We start from the raw sequence: 19,679 nt of genomic DNA, 5'->3' as shown, positions 1-19,679 counted from the left end.
ATATAACAATAGTTGTTCTATGAAGAGAGTTATATTATATTTGTAAATATCCGTAATTTGCAAATAAACTCCCTATATCGGACAATATATACAAAACGAAACTAGAGGGAATCATTAAAACCTTAACATTACTATTGTAATAGTCTTACCTGAATCAGGTAAGTTTAGTCTAAAACTGTTAAGGTAACATACAACAGAGAATCTTTGTACATGAAAACTTTGTGTAAATATTCAGGCTCGTAACAATACAGACAGAAAGTATGTGCCAAAGTCAAAATTTATATTTAATACATACTTATAGATTCAAACAGTCATGCGTACTTTTAAAAGCGTACTTTTTATACAGGTAAGAGTTACTTCACCAGAGGTATTTGCAAATACTATTAATGAAACTATTATTTTCGATTTAGTTTCACTAAATAATTAAAGCTGACCTCTCGCTTATGTAACAGTAATTCTATGTAAAAGTGTATCATGCATGTTTATGAAAAGAGTAAATATTTGTAACTAACTATACAATACAAAACGTTACATGATAAACGAATATACCACAATACACATGCAATAATTAGGACGCATACAAGTCAACTAATCTAACTTAAATACATTGTTAACATTATACATATAGTATACATACTATTTTATAGACGTAGACCAAACATGCAAAAGTTTATTTTATTGGATAAACTTTTGCATGTTGGTCTACGTCTATAAAATAGTGGTATATATTTACGTCTTATATCAGAGTATAGGCCACATCAAAAGTGATATATTCGTCATATAAGACTAAAGATGTGTTACAATTCCTCTCATCAACGGGTCTAGGATTGGGCATCGCCCGATCATAAGTCTATGTACAGGTACACGTGACCTTAATAAACTAAATAAAAAATATACTGCATGAGTTAAGTAAGGTTGGAGTTTAAAACATGCTATATTGTTGCTCTAAAACAATGCTCTACTAGAGATAATAATCTTCTATTCCAGTTTTGGATACAATTATCATTTAGTTTTGCCTTATCATAAGCAAGATTTATCATCCCCTACTTATTCGAAGAACCATACATCATACAAACCGAGTGAATTAAACAGATCTAGTAATAACGAACACCATTTTTTTATTATGGTAGCTTTCACAGCCATTCAATAAAGTAAGATATATTTTCTTATTAAAATTATTAACACATGTACTTAATAACTACAGTATAGTATTGCATAATTATGTATTCACTCTATGGCGTTGTCTTTGGCCACATTTGCTACCATTATTTAAAATGTGTGTTATAAGCTTATCAACACAATATAACTTCTGTTTAATAGTAAGGTTTGTAAATTTATACTTGTTCATCTTTAAAAATGCTTTTAAAGCTTGACCTGCAATTATATTTTAGACATCTGAAAATACCCCCTCCCCCCCCCCCACCCCCGGAGTAAAACCCGTTCCCAGATAATTAAACTTATTAACAATCTGAATTTCATTATCATTTTCAAAAAAATCAATATTTCCGGCTCCATACGAAATGAGTTGCCTGCTTTCCAACCTTCACAATATTCTGATGATAAATAAGACTTTCTTCCAATTCCGGAGCATTATTAGCAAACACAATAAAATCATCAGCATATAGTATTAGAAGGAGTTTAAACGAATCAATATTGATACCATTAATACTCTTTTCATAGAAAATTGACTCTTAAACATTTAAAAACATCGAGATCAAGAGAGGCAATACACATAATCCTTGTCGTTCACCTGTTACACATTCATATGTTCCACTCAACTGGTGACAATATTTTTCCTTTGACTTCACTGATGAATACATAAATGGAATGTACATATTTAATTTACATATGTTCTAACAGTAATAACTTATTAAACAATGGGAACTCCGAAAAAAAGCTCAGTCGCCTAAAATGTTACCTAAATCATGTTGATGACTTGATATAGATAAAAGACGTAGGCTTAAGGTTATGGAAGGGGTTATCCGCCAGTTCATTCATTATGCTTTATGACATTCTAATACACAATTCATTTCGTATGATGTATTTGAGAATTTCATTTTTCCTGTATGCCAGCTGTGTTTTTGATTAATATGCTGTTATGTAATATTGTTGTACTTGGTGACGTAGTTCGAGCTCTAAATGAAATTAGAGTACAACCTTCATCTTCACATGCAAAATATTATTTATAATTAGATGTTGTATTTGCTAGCTATTTAATTCGAATTCCCTTTATTAGAATTTGTTTCCTAAAATTAATTTAATATACGTTTTATTGTTACAGTATTTAAACATGTAGTTAATGTATAAAAATCCTTTCAGACTGCAGATATTACACTGAATTCAAAGTATACCAACTATAAATACTAAGACTTATACAAAATAGTATCTTAAAGCTTACGTTAAAGAGAGTGCATACTGGATGGACCACATCCGGGCATTTGACATTTAGTTATAAACACTACTTTTAAGGAAACCCGTCCCTGCATGTTTTTTTTTATGAAAAAAACACACTTTCGATTAGTCTGAAAATGCTGTGAGAGCCGATGAAATCAATGTGGTTCCACAGCGCCGACATTTTATAAAAAAGAACGGGCTCCCTATTTAGAGCCACGCCGCTGCTTTTGGTCGAGGCACGGGAGTCCCGTGTCCTCCTTGCGATGTGCACGCGTCAATGGATTAAAGAAGTGAATTGTATTAAGGTAACTTGATACTCAGTAATAGATCGTAAAATGCCATGTCAATCATGCTCTTTTTCATCCCCATTATTTAACTGGCAATGTATGTTTTGAGAATTGTAGTTTGCGATACGTCGCCAAGAACGGTCAGTCGTAGCGTTTCTAGCTAATAATCCGGCAGTCAGTGGTTCGAGCCCCCCACCGACACAATTTATTATACAGGTTAAAAGTTATTATCTGAAATGTCAATGTTTTTGAGATTTTACCTAGAATTGGTCCAATGCAGATACATTGCAACGTAGATTATATTATTTATATATTGATTGATGTAAGCGTAAGCGTATGATCACGAGAGACATGTCTGTCAAAATACTCCTTATTTCAACATAGCACCTCAGCAATAGCAAAACTTATTGGGGACAATTAGGAAATAATTCGTTGATTCGTTTTAATAAAAAAAATGGTTAAGTACAGAAATCGTTCGATCAAAATAAGTCGCCGTCAAATGTTTCCGTTTGACCATTTGTTTTACAGTTAAACAAATCTTAATGTCTGTGGCATCCGTGTTTGCTGCATTGTGCTAGTCCAGTTGAATGTCTGTAATACTTGTATCTATATGCCTTAAAGGGAAGCGATCACGTATTGTAGGATCAGATATCAAAACAAAAAAAGTTTGTTTAAATTGTGAACAAAATGCTTGTTTCAATGATATTAAGAGATCTTTTAGAAATATGACAGAGAAAGTCCTTATTTCGCCATATGCTATTGAAAAATGAATGATTTACGGCTAAAATTACAAATTTCTGTTCGGGTGTCTGACAGTTGCTATGTAAAATAAATCAAGTCGAAAAAAAATGTAGTCAAAATAATATAAAAAAGTGAACGAGTCCTATTTAATTATCTTTCATGTATTACGTACCCCTTATATTTACCACATCGGTAGAAAACATGAACATGTGGTCATCCTCATGGGCTCTATGTTTCAATTTTAACAATACACACTTTCTTTTAACGCTGCAGAATCAATGATATTAAAGAAAGAAATATGTTTTATTTTTGAAATTCATGGTATATCAGTCCATAGTTTGGTCAAATATTAAAAACCAATAAACAAAATCACGAAAGTTAAGTATCGTTTAATTTCTTTTGATTTTCATCACGCTTGTCTTCAGTGAGTAGGTGTACTTCCAGAGTCTGTACCACTCAATACCCTCGTACAACCAACGCGTGGAGTTGTAGGTTCCACCGACGAAATACACCCCATTTAGCGACAACGGGAAACAGTCGTGTGCGTGCCACCAGGGTCCTCTTGTAAGCCATGAGCAGTTTCTGTTTAAAAAGTTTTCGGCTTCTCTGTCTTCTGTAGAAAATGGTCGTCCGCTTTGACTATCAATAAACGAACTTACGAAGCTGTTGTTGCTTTCAACGAAGCCGTCAACATGAAGTGTGAAATTGGTAGCCTCTGATCCAACGCTGAAGTTACTGTACGTTTCAAAGTGAGTCATAACTGATTCCCCGGGCCACGCTTCTAGTTCAACCATGAACGAGCTGGACATAGTTGTAAGAAGGTGTATATTGTTAAGGCCAAGCCAATATTCCGCTTCACAGCTTCCAAATCCGGCTGCGTAGTCCGCCCATAGCCTCTCGAAGTTCTCCGAACCGTCCATTCTTCGTTGAATGACAGTCCAACCGCCATTTGTCATGTCACACCAGGCCGTCGTCGGCTCGCCACCCAATGGCTGGATATTGTAGACGCCATCAGCTGTTTGTCCCCCGTTGTAGGCGTCAAGGCAATCAGATGGGTGCTGAAATAGACAGTGTATTGTTGAAATAATTCGCAGTGCATGTGTATAGCTAAGAGTTTCTATTACTATTTTGCAGTATAAAACGACCATAACTTTTTACTTAATAAAATGACCTTATTTAAACTAAACTTTAACCCGAACTTTCTTAAAATGCTATATTGCAAAGGATTTCTACACATTATTGATATTTAAAAAATCATATTTTTTACATGCCGATATATTTACACAATATGGATAAAGAACATAGAAACAGTACAATGTAACATTGATTACGCTCATATCAAAACTGACACGCAAAGGGATTGTAATTTGCCAACATCAGTTACAGCCCTTTCCAATAAAATTGATACATGTACAGGCAGCACACGTATACCTACCGATGTCAACAGTTTTCCATATACACCATCACCAATGGCGTTTTCAACAAACGTCGCGACCACTGAGCTTCCGGAAAAACATACACAGTGTGGTTGAGTAGTAGCAGTAAACAAGAACAGTTCCCCAGCTGTTATTTTACGACAAATTCTTAGACATTCCAAACTTGAACCTGCGTTGAAAAAAGTAGCATCTCCAATATTATTCGGAACATTTGCCCGCATGTACACAGCAGATGACGCGGCAGCACAAGGACATACTTCGACATACACGATCCATAGAAGAACAGGAAAATATAACAGTTTTAAACCGCTGCTGGTTGATCCTTTCACCTTCGCCATGCTCGATCTTTCTGCGACTGTTTAATTCCTGTCCAAAGGGGAAACCTAGGTGAGACCTTAACCGCTAAAGTTGCTATTATTAAAGGGGCACTATATAGGTTGATGCAAAAAACTGTTTTATATTTTCTTTTTATGCATTATTTGGTTTAAAACATTTGACGTGCATGTCAAAAACACAATTAGCCATTGTATGTTGTTGTTGTTGTTGTTGTTGTTTTTAAAATTAATAGTTACATGACTACAAATTTCCCAGTAAAAACACGCCAAATATCGCTTATATGTTTAATCTGTACACACGTCATATTTTGTTGTTTTTGTTTTGATAATTAAAGTCAAATAAGTCAAATAATAATGCATTAAATACTATATATATTATATATACTATTATTATTATTATTATTATTATTATTATTATTATTATTATTATTATTATTATTATTATTATTATTATTCAACCTATAGTGTACGCCTTTTAAAAAAGAAGATATGACGGGTCCTAAATGTAGGCTTTAGTTTTGCATGAAATGTGAGTATTGACACCTGGAAAATATATATTTCTAGTAGTATTTACCCGCATATAATATTCATATTCAAGTGGAACGTTCCAACGCTACTCAAACAAAACGTATTATTCACACTGAACGCCACTGTTTTACTTACCCCATGACTTGGTGACGTTTTTCGATCTCGCCTTTGTCACTGGAAATTTGTCAATTTGATTATGATTTGAAGTAGCCAGGTCAGTACCACAATCAATAAGACCAATGGGGGCTTTCTCCGCGTGATCTTTATATTACAGGTAAATGATGTGTGGCCGTTTGCGTTATGATGTCGCAAAATTGATAGTTTAATTTCACAAACATTGAAACCTGTTATTTATTATAAAAATACATGAAAAACAGCAGTGGAGATAAACGAATTACAAATGTATTTAATTCGGTCGACCACACCGGCTAACACTAAAAAGTGTACCCCATCTGCTAACACTGTAAGTTTACAGAGTCTATCACATCTGGGCTGACACTAGAGAGTTAACAACATATTTACTAGAACTAGAGACTCTTTCACATTTGCTGACACTAGAGAGTTAACGACATATTTACTAGAACTAGAGACTCTTTCACATTTGCTGACACTAGAGAGTTAACGACATATTTACTAGAACTAGAGACTCTTTCACATTTGCTGACACTAGAGAGTCTACCATATATGGTGACACTTGAGAGTCTATCACATCCGTGCTGACACAAGAGAGTTAACGACATATTTACTAGAACTAGAGACTCTTTCACATTTGCTGACACTAGAGAGTCTACCATATATGGTGACACTTGAGAGTCTATCACATCCGTGCTGACACAAGAGAGTTAACGACATATTTACTAGAACTAGAGACTCTTTCACATTTGCTGACACTAGAGAGTCTACCATATATGGTGACACTTGAGAGTCTATCACATCCGTGCTGACACTAGAGAGTTAACGACATATTTACTAGAACTAGAGACTCTTTCACATTTGCTGACACTAGAGAGTCTACCATATATGGTGACACTTGAGAGTCTATCACATCCGTGCTGACACTAGAGAGTCTACCATATATGGTGACACTTGAGAGTCTATCACATCCGTGCTGACACAAGAGAGTTAACGACATATTTACTAGAACTAGAGACTCTTTCACATTTGCTGACACTAGAGAGTCTACCATATATGGTGACACTTGAGAGTCTATCACATCCGTGCTGACACAAGAGAGTTAACGACATATTTACTAGAACTAGAGACTCTTTCACATTTGCTGACACTAGAGAGTCTACCATATATGGTGACACTTGAGAGTCTATCACATCCGTGCTGACACTAGAGAGTTAACGACATATTTACTAGAACTAGAGACTCTTTCACATTTGCTGACACTAGAGAGTCTACCATATATGGTGACACTTGAGAGTCTATCACATCCGTGCTGACACTAGAGAGTCTACCATATATGGTGACACTTGAGAGTCTATCACATCCGTGCTGACACAAGAGAGTTAACGACATATTTACTAGAACTAGAGACTCTTTCACATTTGCTGTCACTAGAGAGTCTACCATATATGGTGACACTTGAGAGTCTATCACATCCGTGCTGACACTAGAGAGTTAACGACATATTTACTAGAACTAGAGACTCTTTCACATTTGCTGACACTAGAGAGTCTACCATATATGGTGACACTTGAGAGTCTATCACAACCGTGCTGACACTAGAGAGTTAACGACATATTTACTAGAACTAGAGACTCTTTCACATTTGCTGACACTAGAGAGTCTACCATATATGGTGACACTTGAGAGTCTATCACATCCGTGCTGACACTAGAGAGTTAACGACATATTTACTAGAACTAGAGACTCTTTCACATTTGCAGACACTAGAGAGTCTACCATATATGGTGACACTTGAGAGTCTATCACATCCGTGCTGACACTAGAGAGTTAACGACATATTTACTAGAACGAGAGACTCTTTCACATTTGCTGACGCTAGAGAGTTAACGACATATTTACTAGAACTAGAGACCATTTCACATCCGTGCTGACACAAGAGAGTTAACGACATATTTACTAGAACTAGAGACTCTTTCACATTTGCTGACACTAGAGAGTCTACCATATATGGTGACACTTGAGAGTCTATCACATCCGTGCTGACACTAGAGAGTTAACGACATATTTACTAGAACTAGAGACTCTTTCACATTTGCTGACACTAGAGAGTCTACCATATCTGGTGACACTTGAGAGTCTATCACATCCGTGCTGACACAAGAGAGTTAACGACATATTTACTAGAACTAGAGACTCTTTCACATTTGCTGACACTAGAGAGTCTACCATATATGGTGACACTTGAGAGTCTATCACATCCGTGCTGACACTAGAGAGTTAACGACATATTTACTAGAACTAGAGACTCTTTCACATTTGCTGACACTAGAGAGTCTACCATATCTAATTACACTAGAGAGTCTACCATATCTAATTACACTAGAGAGTCTACCATATCTAATTACACTAGAGAGTCTACCATATCTAATTACACTAGAGAGTCTACCATATCTAATTACACTAGAGAGTCTACCATATCTAATTACACTAGAGAGTCTACCATATATACTTACACTAGAGAGTCTACCACATCTACTTACACTAGAGAGTTTACCATATCTTCTTACACTAGAGAGTCTACCATATATACTTACACTAGAGAGTCTACCACATCTACTTACACTAGAGAGTCTACCACATCTACTTACACTAGAGAGTCTACCACATCTACTTACACTATAGAGTTTACCATATATACTTACACTAGAGAGTCTACCACATCTACTTACACTAGAGAGTCTACCAAATCTACTTACACTAGAGAGTCTACCATATCTAATTACACTAGAGAGTCTACCATATATACTTACACTAGAGAGTCTACCACATCTACTTACACTAGAAAGTCTACCATATATACTTACACTAGAGAGTCTACCACATCTACTTACACTAGAGAGTCTACCATATATACTTACACTAGAGAGTCTACCACATCTACTTACACTAGATAGTCCACAAAACCTGTGCTGACACTAGCGAGTCTACCACATATGTTTACTCGAGAGAGTTCACTACATATACTGACACTAGAGAGTTTATCACATATGTTTACTCGAGAGAGTTCACTACATATACTGACACTAGAGAGTTTATCACATATGCTAAAACTAGATAGTATACCTATGGTACGCTTGAGTAACTTGCAACTAATACTGCTAATCTATTCACTCGTTTTTTTAAGAATACATTATATTTGAAACGTATTGTAATTTAACTATCCTTAGTGTTTACGTCAACATCCATGATATTCCTTTAACTCGTAACTATATTTACATTATATAAAGACATCGTATACTTCTGATCATTACTAGTTGTTTAAAACAGATCCCACAATTCACTTTTGCCTTATTTTACAGTCATATGATAGCTTAATATATTTATTAATATGTATACCTTAATTGTTTTGGCCATGTGATTTGCATGCGATGTGTAATCACTATGGCTTGTATAATCCCCTCCCTTAATTTTGCCTTTATACGCGTCGTCAAAACTTTCCGTAGCCGAATGAGCGGTTGTAGATTTTTTGGTCGTTAACCAACTTAGTAAGAAAACTTAAATTAATTAAAAAATATAACAGCTAAAGCCAACTACTTCAATAAGTATCTATGTGGGGACACGTTTTTTTCTAATTCTCTATTTAAATAGGATTTTTTTCATAAAAATGATAACGTTTGTTCGCTCCGTTGCGGTTGCTTTAACGAACATTTTTTGTTTCAGGTTCAACCGGGTGGGTTGAATATGGTATACCTATAATAATAATTTCACTCATCCTCAATAGTTGTATGTATATCTATAGTTTATTTTCAATTATCATTCGATTAAAACGGTTAACTCGTGCACTTTAAAGGTAAGCCATCCACCATTATGCATTAAGGTAAGACATCCATCATTATGCTATAAGGTAAGGCATCCATCATTTGGATGCAAAGATGTGCAATTGAAATATTAACATCGAGTTTTATTTCTATGTTTAATTTAACCATTAAGCTAATATTGCATGGATTACTTTAAATTAGCACCGTAATGACGCAACTTTTATGATATTATATTATTCAGGGAGGTATTAAAATGAAATTTTACTATTATTTTATAACAATTCTCTTAATTTGTTTCTTTAATGATATAAGCCGTCGGAGAAAACTTAAAAAATATTGAAAATTAAAATTCTGTGACTTCAAAATGAAGCTTTACCAGGAGCAAATGTTTGTATTCATGATGGATGTATTACCTTAATATATTTATCCCTCGGTTGGGATATCATTATTTCTTTTGCTAATGTTGAACGAGAAGTTGGACGTTATAATTGAAAGCACTGAATGTAAACGTGACCTCTTGAACGCATGCATATAATTACAACAACGCAGACAACTAAATTTCATAGATACCCGTCTAGAAAAAGCTGCAAACAGTGATAAATTGAATAATACGGACGAAAGCCTATATTCTAGCCCTTATACAAATATTTGCAATATCCAAGGTACGCGTTCCAGTAAACAAATACTGCAAACAACCTGGTGTGAATTACGACACTTGTTTGAATTAAATACTGCATGTTAGGTGCATGGACACTACTTGTTTGTTCGGTCTTCCAGACATGATACGTATAGAATACATTAAAACAGTCGCAGAAAGATCAAGCATGGCGAAGGTAAAAGGATCGACGCGATCTACTACCAGCTGTTTTAAAATGCTTGAATTTCCTTTTTTCTATGGTGTTTCAATTTGTCGCAGTATGTCTTCGTGCTAACGCTTCATCTGATATGTACATGCAGGCAATTGTGCCGAGCGGGGATACTGGTGATGCTACTTTTTTCAACGCAAGTTCAAGTTTGGAATGTCAAAGAATCTGTCGTAAAATAACAGCTGGGGAACTGTTCTTGTTTTCTACTACTACTCATCCACACTGCGCATGCTTTTCCGGAAACTCCGTGAACGCGGCGTTCGTTGAAAACGCCAATGGTGATGGTGTCTATGGACAACTGTTGACATCGGTAAGTATTCATAAGTGTGCTGCCTGTTCATGTATCAATTTAATGGTAAAGGGCCGTAACTGATGTTGGAAAGTCTCTTGTCCCAAGCCCTTTACATGTCCCTTTTGATTTTAACGTAAATAATGTTACATTGTACCGTTTATATGTTTTATTCTTTGTCGATATTGTTTCAATGTATCGTTATGCAAAAATATATACAAAAGCAATTGATACAAAAAATAATGATGTGTGGAAAAAACATTGTTATATGGCATTTTAAGAAACATCGGGTCTAAGTTTTGTCTAAATAAGGTCATTCAATCAACTAAAAAGTAAGTATACTGCATACTATTAAAAATAACTCTTAGCTATACACATGCACTGCGATTTTTTCAACAAAACATTGTCTTTTTCAGTACCCATATGATTGCCTTGCCACCTTCAACGCGGGACAAACAGCTGATGGCGTCTACACTATACAACCAATGGGAGGCGAGCCGACAACGTTCTGGTGTGATATGACAAATGGCGGCTGGACTGTCATCCAACGAAGAATGGACGGCTCGGAGAACTTCGAAAGGCTATGGGCGGACTATGCAGCCGGGTTTGGAAGCCGGGAAGCGGAATATTGGCTTGGTCTTAACAATATACACCGTCTCACCACTAAGTCCAGCTCGTTCATGGAAGCGTGGCCCGGGGAACCAGTTATGACTCACTTTGAAACGTACAGTAACTTCAGCGTTGGATCAGAGGCCACCAATTTCACACTTTATGTTGACAGCTTCATAGAAAGCAATAACAGCTTCGTAAGTCGGATTGTTGGTAAACAAAGCGGACGACCATTTTCTACAGTAGACAGAGAAGCCGAGAATATTGGAAACAAAAACTGCTCATGGCTTACAAGAGGACCCTGGTGGCACGCACACGACTGTTTCCCGTTGTCGCTTAATGGGGTGTATTTTGTCGGTGGAACCTACAGCACCACCCGTTGGTTGTACGAGGGTATTGAGTGGTTCAAACTCTGGGAGTACACCTACTCACTGAAGACAAGCGTGATGAAAATTAAAAGAAATTAAACGATACTGAGTGTCCATGATTTAATTTTAGATTGTATTTTTATATTTGACCTATATCTGGACAGATTTACTAAAATTTTCAATATGAGATATTTTTTTTGTATATTTTTCTTCATGAAATTAGTTCTGCAGAATTTAAAGAAAGTTTGTATGTTGAAATTGTAACGTAGGGGTCATTGGGATGAACGATTACTGTACTTCACCATGTTTGAAGATTAAAACACGTAAACGAATTATTTCTTAATTGTTTCCAACAAGTTGTGTTAATGCTTAGGTGATATCTTGAAATAGTGCGATTTTAAATGTCGCAAAACAAATTTTAATTTTAATTACCAAATGGGGAGGACGTAATTTGATTTCTGGCAAACATTAAGTGAGAAAAATGTTTCATGGCAAACAAAATGGCGTATTTTTATTGCCAAGTGCCGATTCTGAGACCGTTTTTTGCCTGGTAAGTTGAACTTTTTTATAATTTTGAAAAACGAATGCGCCCAGTGTGTGGGGAAAAGCATATTCTTCAATCGACATCTTAGTTTGGTATCATAACTTTAAAGATAAAAAAGTTATTGAATAGATTGTGGCTCTGGAGCCAATGTTTACAAATAAATGTGTTGAAGTGCACTGTCTAGGTTAAGAATTTCAAGTCATCTGTTGAGCATCGAAACCGGTAGAAGCCAACTGCAACCCCTTATAATGAAAGACAATGACGAATGTGTAACACTGTTGAAGACGAATATCCCCTTTTACTTGAAGATTAATTGTATGTCAAAGTACTAAATATATAAAACAAACCATATTACTTTCAAAGACAGAATATGTTTAAGTTTATTAAGTTGATGACCTCTCAAAAATGCTGTAATTAGAAAATTGGCAATGCATGCATATAAATCGTTTGAATTACGAACAACTTTTCATATGTATTTTGAGTAGAAAACTCTCTTTTGCCAGGCGCGAAGCTGACTACATACGCAAATACGCAGTTGCGTAATGAAATTTGAACGGTCGGAATAAAATTAATACTAAAAACCCCGAATTTAAAATAGCTCCTCCCACACCTACCCCCGAGACATCAATCTGCGAAATGACAAATTGGCCATACCTACGCGCCTGTTCGCTATTTATATATCCTGTCTTACGACTTAAGACTTAGTTGTATTACAATGTACATATTATTATGGGTATACTAACGATATTTTGTCTAATATGTAGCAAACTTAACTATATGTCATCACTCATTTGTCCTCGTTACAAAAACAAAGCAAAGCTATTATAAAGAAGAAGATTAAGTATTTCACCACTCGGGTTATACCATTTATAACATCAACGCAACAACTAACATTCCGACAACGAATTCCACTCTGTGAGAATGTGTCGAGCGACTTGCAGATTTTGTAATATCTTTATGACTTAAAGCAATCAAAGTAGACTCTGCACAGTTGGAAGCAACTGTAGCCTCTGTTGAAAAAAATCATATTCGACCCTGTTCTATTAGAAGCAATCGTCGCATTTGTTGGCAAAAGCAACGTACACTTTGAACTGTTAAAAGCAGACGTAGCCTCTGTTGATACTCCGTTCTGCTAGAAGCAGCTCACGCCTCTGTTGACAAAATCAAAGTAAACTCTGTATTGCTAGAAGCAGTTGTATCCTCTGTTCAGACTATGAACAGCTAGAAGCAGTTCAAGCCTCTAATGACAAAACACAAAGTAGACTCTGGTTTGTTAGAAGCAGTTGCAGTCTCTGTTGAGAGTCTGTTTTGCTAGAAGCAGTTGCAGTCTCTGTTGAGAGTCTATTTTGCTAGAAGCAGTTGCAGTTTCTGTTGAGAGTCTGTTTTGCTAGAAGCAGTTGCAGTCTCTGTTGAGAGTCTGTTTTGCTAGAAGCAGTTGCAGTCTCTGTTGAATGTCTGTTTTGCTAGAAGCAGTTTCTGTTGAGAGTCTGTTTTGCTAGAAGCAGTTGCAGTTTCTGTTGAGAGTCTGTTTTGCTAGAGGCAGTTGCAGTCTCTGTTGAGAGTCTGTTTTGCTAGAAGCAGTTGCAGTTTCTGTTGAGAGTCTGTTTTGCTAGAAGCAGTTGCAGTCTCTGTTGAGAGTCTATTTTGCTAGAAGCAGTTGCAGTCTCTGTTGAGAGTCTGTTTTGCTAGAAGCAGTTGCAGTTTCTGTTGAGAGTCTGTTTTGCTAGAAGCAGTTGCAGTCTCTGTTGAGAGTCTGTTTTGCTAGAAGCAGTTGCAGTCTCTGTTGAGAGTCTGTTTTGCTAGAAGCAGTTTCTGTTGAGAGTCTGTTTTGCTAGAAGCAGTTGCAGTCTCTGTTGAGAGTCTGTTTTGCTAGAAGCAGTTGCAGTCTCTGTTGAGAGTCTGTTTTGCTAGAAGCAGTTGCAGTCTCTGTTGAGAGTCTATTTTGCTAGAAGCAGTTGCAGTCTCTGTTGAGAGTCTGTTTTGCTAGAAGCAGTTGCAGTCTCTGTTGAGAGTCTGTTTTGCTAGATGCAGTTGCAGTCTCTGTTGAGAGTCTGTTTTGCTAGAAGCAGTTGCAGTCTCTGTTGAGAGTCTGTTTTGCTAGAAGCAGTTGCAGTCTCTGTCAAGAGTCTGTTTTGCTAGAAGCAGTTGCAGTCTCCGTCGAGAGTCTATTTTGCTAGAAGCAGTTGCAGTCTCCGTTGAGAGTCTGTTTTGCTAGAAGCCGTTGCAGTCTCTGTTGAGAGTCTGTTTTGCTAGAAGCAGTTGCAGTCTCTGTTGAGAGTCTTTACTGTTAGAAGCACTTTGAGCTGCTGTTGACAAATCAAAGTAGACTATGTACTGCTCGAAGCAATTGTAACATCTGTTGAGGCGTTGTACTGCTAGAAGCAGTTCAAGCCTCTGTTTACAACTCAAAGTACACCCTGTACTGCTAGAAGCAGTTCAAGCCACTGTTGACAAATCAAAGTACACCCTGTACTGCTAGGAGCAGTTAAAGCCTCTGTTGACAAATCAATGAAGATTATATACTGCTAGAAGCAGTTCAAGCCTTTGTTGACAAATCAAAGTAAACTCTGCACTTCTAGAAGCAGTTCAAGCCTCTGGTGACAAATCAAAGTAGACTATGTACTGAAAGAAGCAGTTGTAGCCCCTGTTGACGAAATTTGTCCTTAAAAACTCATTGATCAAGAAAATAGAGCTTGTGTTGAGATTTTTAGTATTAAATCTTCTTAATTTATAGTATTAAAGTGTTGTATTCCAGTTGCAATTAACGCTTTATTCTGGCATAAACAAGACTAAGGCCTTCCGGGGAGCGCAGTCAAGACTTATCCTATTCATTTATGTGTCTTAAAATGGCTTGAATATGCCTATTTGCAGAAACATATCTGTTTGTAGCACAAACTGTATTGTCTAGCCCTACACATATTCTAGTATGATGTACGAGTATATCGGCGCCACACCACTGGGCCACTTTTCCAGGTTCAACAGACTTGTACGTTTTCTCTAAACCTGATTGGAAGATTGCGTCTGAAAGGCTTTAGAACAAAAACTATACATACCCATTTCAATCCGAAAGTATAAAATAAATCATATGCTCAATATGAACATGTTATCCCTATCGAATCCCCCTTAAATCATCGAAGTTTACTTATTATGTATAGGATTACCCTTATATAGGGAGCGAAAAGTGCCATAAAAACGTAGGTGTAATAGTTTAGATATCCTTGAGAAAATCACCGAAAGATTCTTGAGACAGTACTGTTTCGGGCTTAGTTAAAACACTTGTTTAATTTCATCTCTGGTACTGTTTCGTTAATTCCTTAACCATGCATCACATATGTCAAAATGACAATTCTGGTAGTTCACATCACATGCTAATTTATTTAAAAAAAAAACAACTTTTGTATACATTTTAACATCAGTAAATATAACACAGATAATTGTTTTTAACAAGTTATATATCATTAATAATAATTTATATACATGTGTACGTGTGTATGTATGTAGATTATGTGAACAATATTTAAAGTTGTTGCTGAGTAAGGAGAGACAGAAAGAATATAAAGGTATGTTGAACATAGAAAAAGAAATAAGAGTGTGATAGATAGATTGGTTCCGGGTGAAACGTTAATTTTTTTCTAATGTTATACAGGAGAGGGACTTGGAAAGGGCATTTTTGCTTCCTTTTCAATTCTGTCAATGAGTACTTTAATTGCTAGTAGCACTTTTTCTTACTATCATCGACTATCATGATAACTTTCTTTGCTAGTATATGTGTATTGATAATTTATATCGCATCAAACCATTTTTGGTAAGTACATACTGGCTAACAACCTTACAATCACAGTAAGTACGAATAATTGTATGTTCTCGAGTCACTCAATATGACCATTTACCACTGATGCTTAAAAACGTTAATGAAACCATACTCTGGATTGCTAACAAGATCTTTAGAGAAAAGAGAAACTGTACAGTACACGAGAACCGACGGTCACATGTACAGAGGTTCTTTCGTATAGTAAAGTTTCGTCTTTTTTTGCTAGTATCTTATAAATTGTAATGTATCTTTCGTGGAAGGATATGAAGGTATGTCGTACTTTAATATTTCTAAATGCGTAATTATCAACTTATCATAAAATTTTGACAATCTAAATTCAATGTAAATGACTATCGGCTAAAATAGTCCTAGAATAACGGTTGTTGACATTTTTCCTACTTCCGGCAACTTGAACGGTCGTAACTGGAAAACACCCAGCTCGATGCAAGCGAAGTTTTCAAATCAGAAACGTTGATTGTGTTTGGGCTGTTTACCGAATAAGAGGGTTAGTGGTGTCCAGTCTTACGCATTAAAATTACGTTCATATCTATCTTCGACAAGCAAAAATCATCTGCAAAATAGTCCTTGTATATGTTTTAATAGTGACAGAATCGTAGAATTCAGTATTCTTAAAACTTTTTTGACTTTAAAAGATCCCACTGACTGTATTATTATTTTTTGCTTGATTTTTTTTTTTGGCCAAATAAGTGTCGATTGCCGTTTTACAGTGTAAAGGTTATGCTTGAAGCTTATCAAAAATGCACAGTATTACAAAATTTCTTTGGTTGTGTAAAAAATCAAATCAAATCAAATCAAATCAAATCAGACTTTCGGATTTTGGTCATGTCCGTAGCGACGGTCTTTTCTTTAAAAACATTAAACCAGGTTTTAGTCCGAAATCATTAATTTTGTCAGTATTTGGTTATAAATTGACTTTAAAGCAGCACTCTCACAGATTGACCGATTTGAAAACTTTTTTTATTTACTGTCTCAGAATCAGTTGATTACTACGGTGACACAGATGTGAAATTCGCAACACTTGTGGCTATCACTTAGTAACTTGTGGCCACAACTTAGTAACTTGGGGCCACAACTTAGTAAATAGTGGCCACAACTTAGTTAATCGTGGCAACAACTTAGTAAATTATGACCACAATTTAGTAACTTCAGGCCACAACATAGTAACTTGATACCACAACTTAATAACTTGTGACCAAAGCTTATTAAATCGTGGCCTCAACTTAGTTACAGTGGCCACAACTTAATTTAGCCAATTAAAAAAGCAGTGTCATCTTTGACTTTATGGTCTTTACCTTTGATAGTATGGTACTACGGATACCCCGTATATTTCGCCTGTACAAACAGACCTTATTTAGTCCTGATGGAATCAATAAGAAGACGAAAGAGGGTGGAACGCTGTCATGTTGGCGAGTCATGGTTATGGACATGGATGCTTAACTCACGCTTGATTCATTCGCCAAGCACCGTTGTCAAATAATTTTGTAACCATGATACGTCCAGAATGCCCCATCACGTTGCTAACAAAGTCACAAATAGAATGTGCGTCACTATACCTTCTTCGTCTTAACGTCAACGATCTCAGTACTCTGTGCAAAGGACGTAAACTTATTTGAATAACTAGTATATGACTTTCCCTCAAAATGGTAACATCATAAGCATAAGAAAGGCCTTCTTGAAAGTAATCTGTTATAAGACCCCCTCTGTCTTCGTCCATACTATTCTCTTTTGCTGGGGTACAAATGGCGTTTTAGAATCAGGGGTGCTTACTGTGTTATAACCGATAAAGCGACAAAGATTAAACGGCTGTTTTGATTGGCTAAACTAAGTCGTGGCCACAATATAAATTAAGTGTTCCGTATGTCACCTCTGTGCTACCGTAGATTTCGGCATCAATGCTTTCAATTTAGTCATATAAGATTACTCACAATCGAACAAGTCTAAATTGGTTAGGAAAATGCCGAAAATTACATTTTTCTTAAAGCGTTAGTAACGCTTCGAGACTTAAAACATCAAAGTTTGACCGTAAATATTAAAAACTACGATCTGATCTTTTATCAGCAACATTATATCACCGGTTTTCAGACTTGACGCAAAATTTGGCTCATTCCAAGATAAAAAAAATGAAGAGTTGTCAAAACGGTCAATCTGTGAAAGTGTAGCTGCAATAGTTTCAAGTGCAGCTTTAATATACTAAGTATCATTACAGACCAAACACCAGTCAATTCCAATGATCACAATAAATCACTAAAATATCAATGCTGATGTATTTAAGTACTTGTAGCTGGTTATTTGCACAGAACGTAATTAAATGAAATGAAATAACACAAACACTTACCAATTTAATTGGAACACATTCGCATGTCGTCTGATTGACATAGGACCGGAAAAGCAACTAAGGGAAATTACTGAGAAAAATAAAGGATTCATGTCGCAAAAATTGTTTCCCTTTGACCACACTTAAAATGTACTCGTATAGTTTCATAATATAAATCGTAAAACGATTGACATTAGTGCCATGTTTATATCGAAAACACTTTTATGCTTATTTTCAAGAGTCCAAAGTGTCCAAATGGTCCGATGTGGCCTTACATGCCATGTACGTATGTGAACAATGTTTAGATGGGGTGGCGGCTATACAAGCTATTAACTGCGAAAGGGCTATGGAAAATGGCTAAAATGTGGAAAACATGGTTAAAATGTTCAAAATAAGTAGGCCATTGCCTGGTTCTTGGCCTGTTCTCTTGAATGACCTTGAACTTAATTATTTAATTAAAACACTATGTAGGATTATCTAAACAACCCCAAAACAAGCGAACACGTTCATTTCTCCTTTTTTCAGATCGAGGCCACCACGACCTTGACCATTGACCTAGTGAACTTAAAATCAAGAGAGTTTTACTGCTTGTCATTATCAACCTGCTTAAATAGTTTGAGGTGTTTGTGCATACGTGTTGTTCAACTATTGTCCGGAAACCGCTGGGACTAACGGACACTACATGCCCTCCTCCAAGGACATACACAATATATTACACTTCCAGTGATCATACGTTTACTCCTGTGTACTAAAGTCTAGCGCACATATACCCAGTGAACTCCTATGTACTCAAAAATAGCATAAACTCTGCATACCCCCCCCCCCCCCCCGATGTACTCCTGTGTACTGAAAAACTAGTTTAATCGACAGTGCACATCTCTATTCCTAAAATTAGCATAACCCCTCAGTGTAAACTTGTGTATTTTAAAACAAGCAGACCCCCACCCCCAGTGACCTTATCTGTGCTTAAAACTAACAAACACCCCAAGAGAACATATGTTCACTAAAAGACACTAAACAAATAGCAAACAACCTCCCATTAAACTCATATGCAATCAAAAATTAACGTCTCTCCTTATGTGTCTGTAAGGTTGGACATTGTCCCTCTGAACAGGGTCATCATTTTTGGCAAATGGGTTTGCCCGCTGTTCTTGTTTCAAATTCCTCTTGGCAGTAATGGTTC

At 36.1% G+C, this 19,679-nt stretch overlaps 2 protein-coding genes across 2 annotated transcripts; one reads left to right on the top strand and one right to left on the bottom strand.

The window, feature by feature from the left end:
* Window positions 1-3,811: 3,811 nt before the first annotated feature.
* LOC128244095 (microfibril-associated glycoprotein 4-like) lies at window positions 3,812-5,196 on the bottom strand. Its single transcript, XM_052962111.1, has 2 exons — window positions 4,858-5,196; window positions 3,812-4,480 (listed from the first exon to the last, which is right to left on the bottom strand). Exons 1-2 carry the CDS (start codon window positions 5,194-5,196, stop codon window positions 3,812-3,814), a joined length of 1,008 nt encoding a protein of 335 aa, XP_052818071.1.
* Window positions 5,197-10,498: 5,302 nt separating this feature from the next.
* Window positions 10,499-11,905, top strand: LOC128244094 (microfibril-associated glycoprotein 4-like). The gene is made up of 3 exons (XM_052962110.1): window positions 10,499-10,507; window positions 10,632-10,850; window positions 11,246-11,905. Exons 1-3 carry the CDS (start codon window positions 10,499-10,501, stop codon window positions 11,903-11,905), a joined length of 888 nt encoding a protein of 295 aa, XP_052818070.1.
* Window positions 11,906-19,679: the final 7,774 nt, after the last annotated feature.

This window comes from Mya arenaria, chromosome 8, assembly GCF_026914265.1.
Source record: "Mya arenaria isolate MELC-2E11 chromosome 8, ASM2691426v1".
In the NCBI taxonomy this organism is placed as follows: Eukaryota; Metazoa; Mollusca; class Bivalvia; order Myida; family Myidae; genus Mya; species Mya arenaria.
This window is presented reverse-complemented; position numbering and strand designations above follow the sequence as displayed.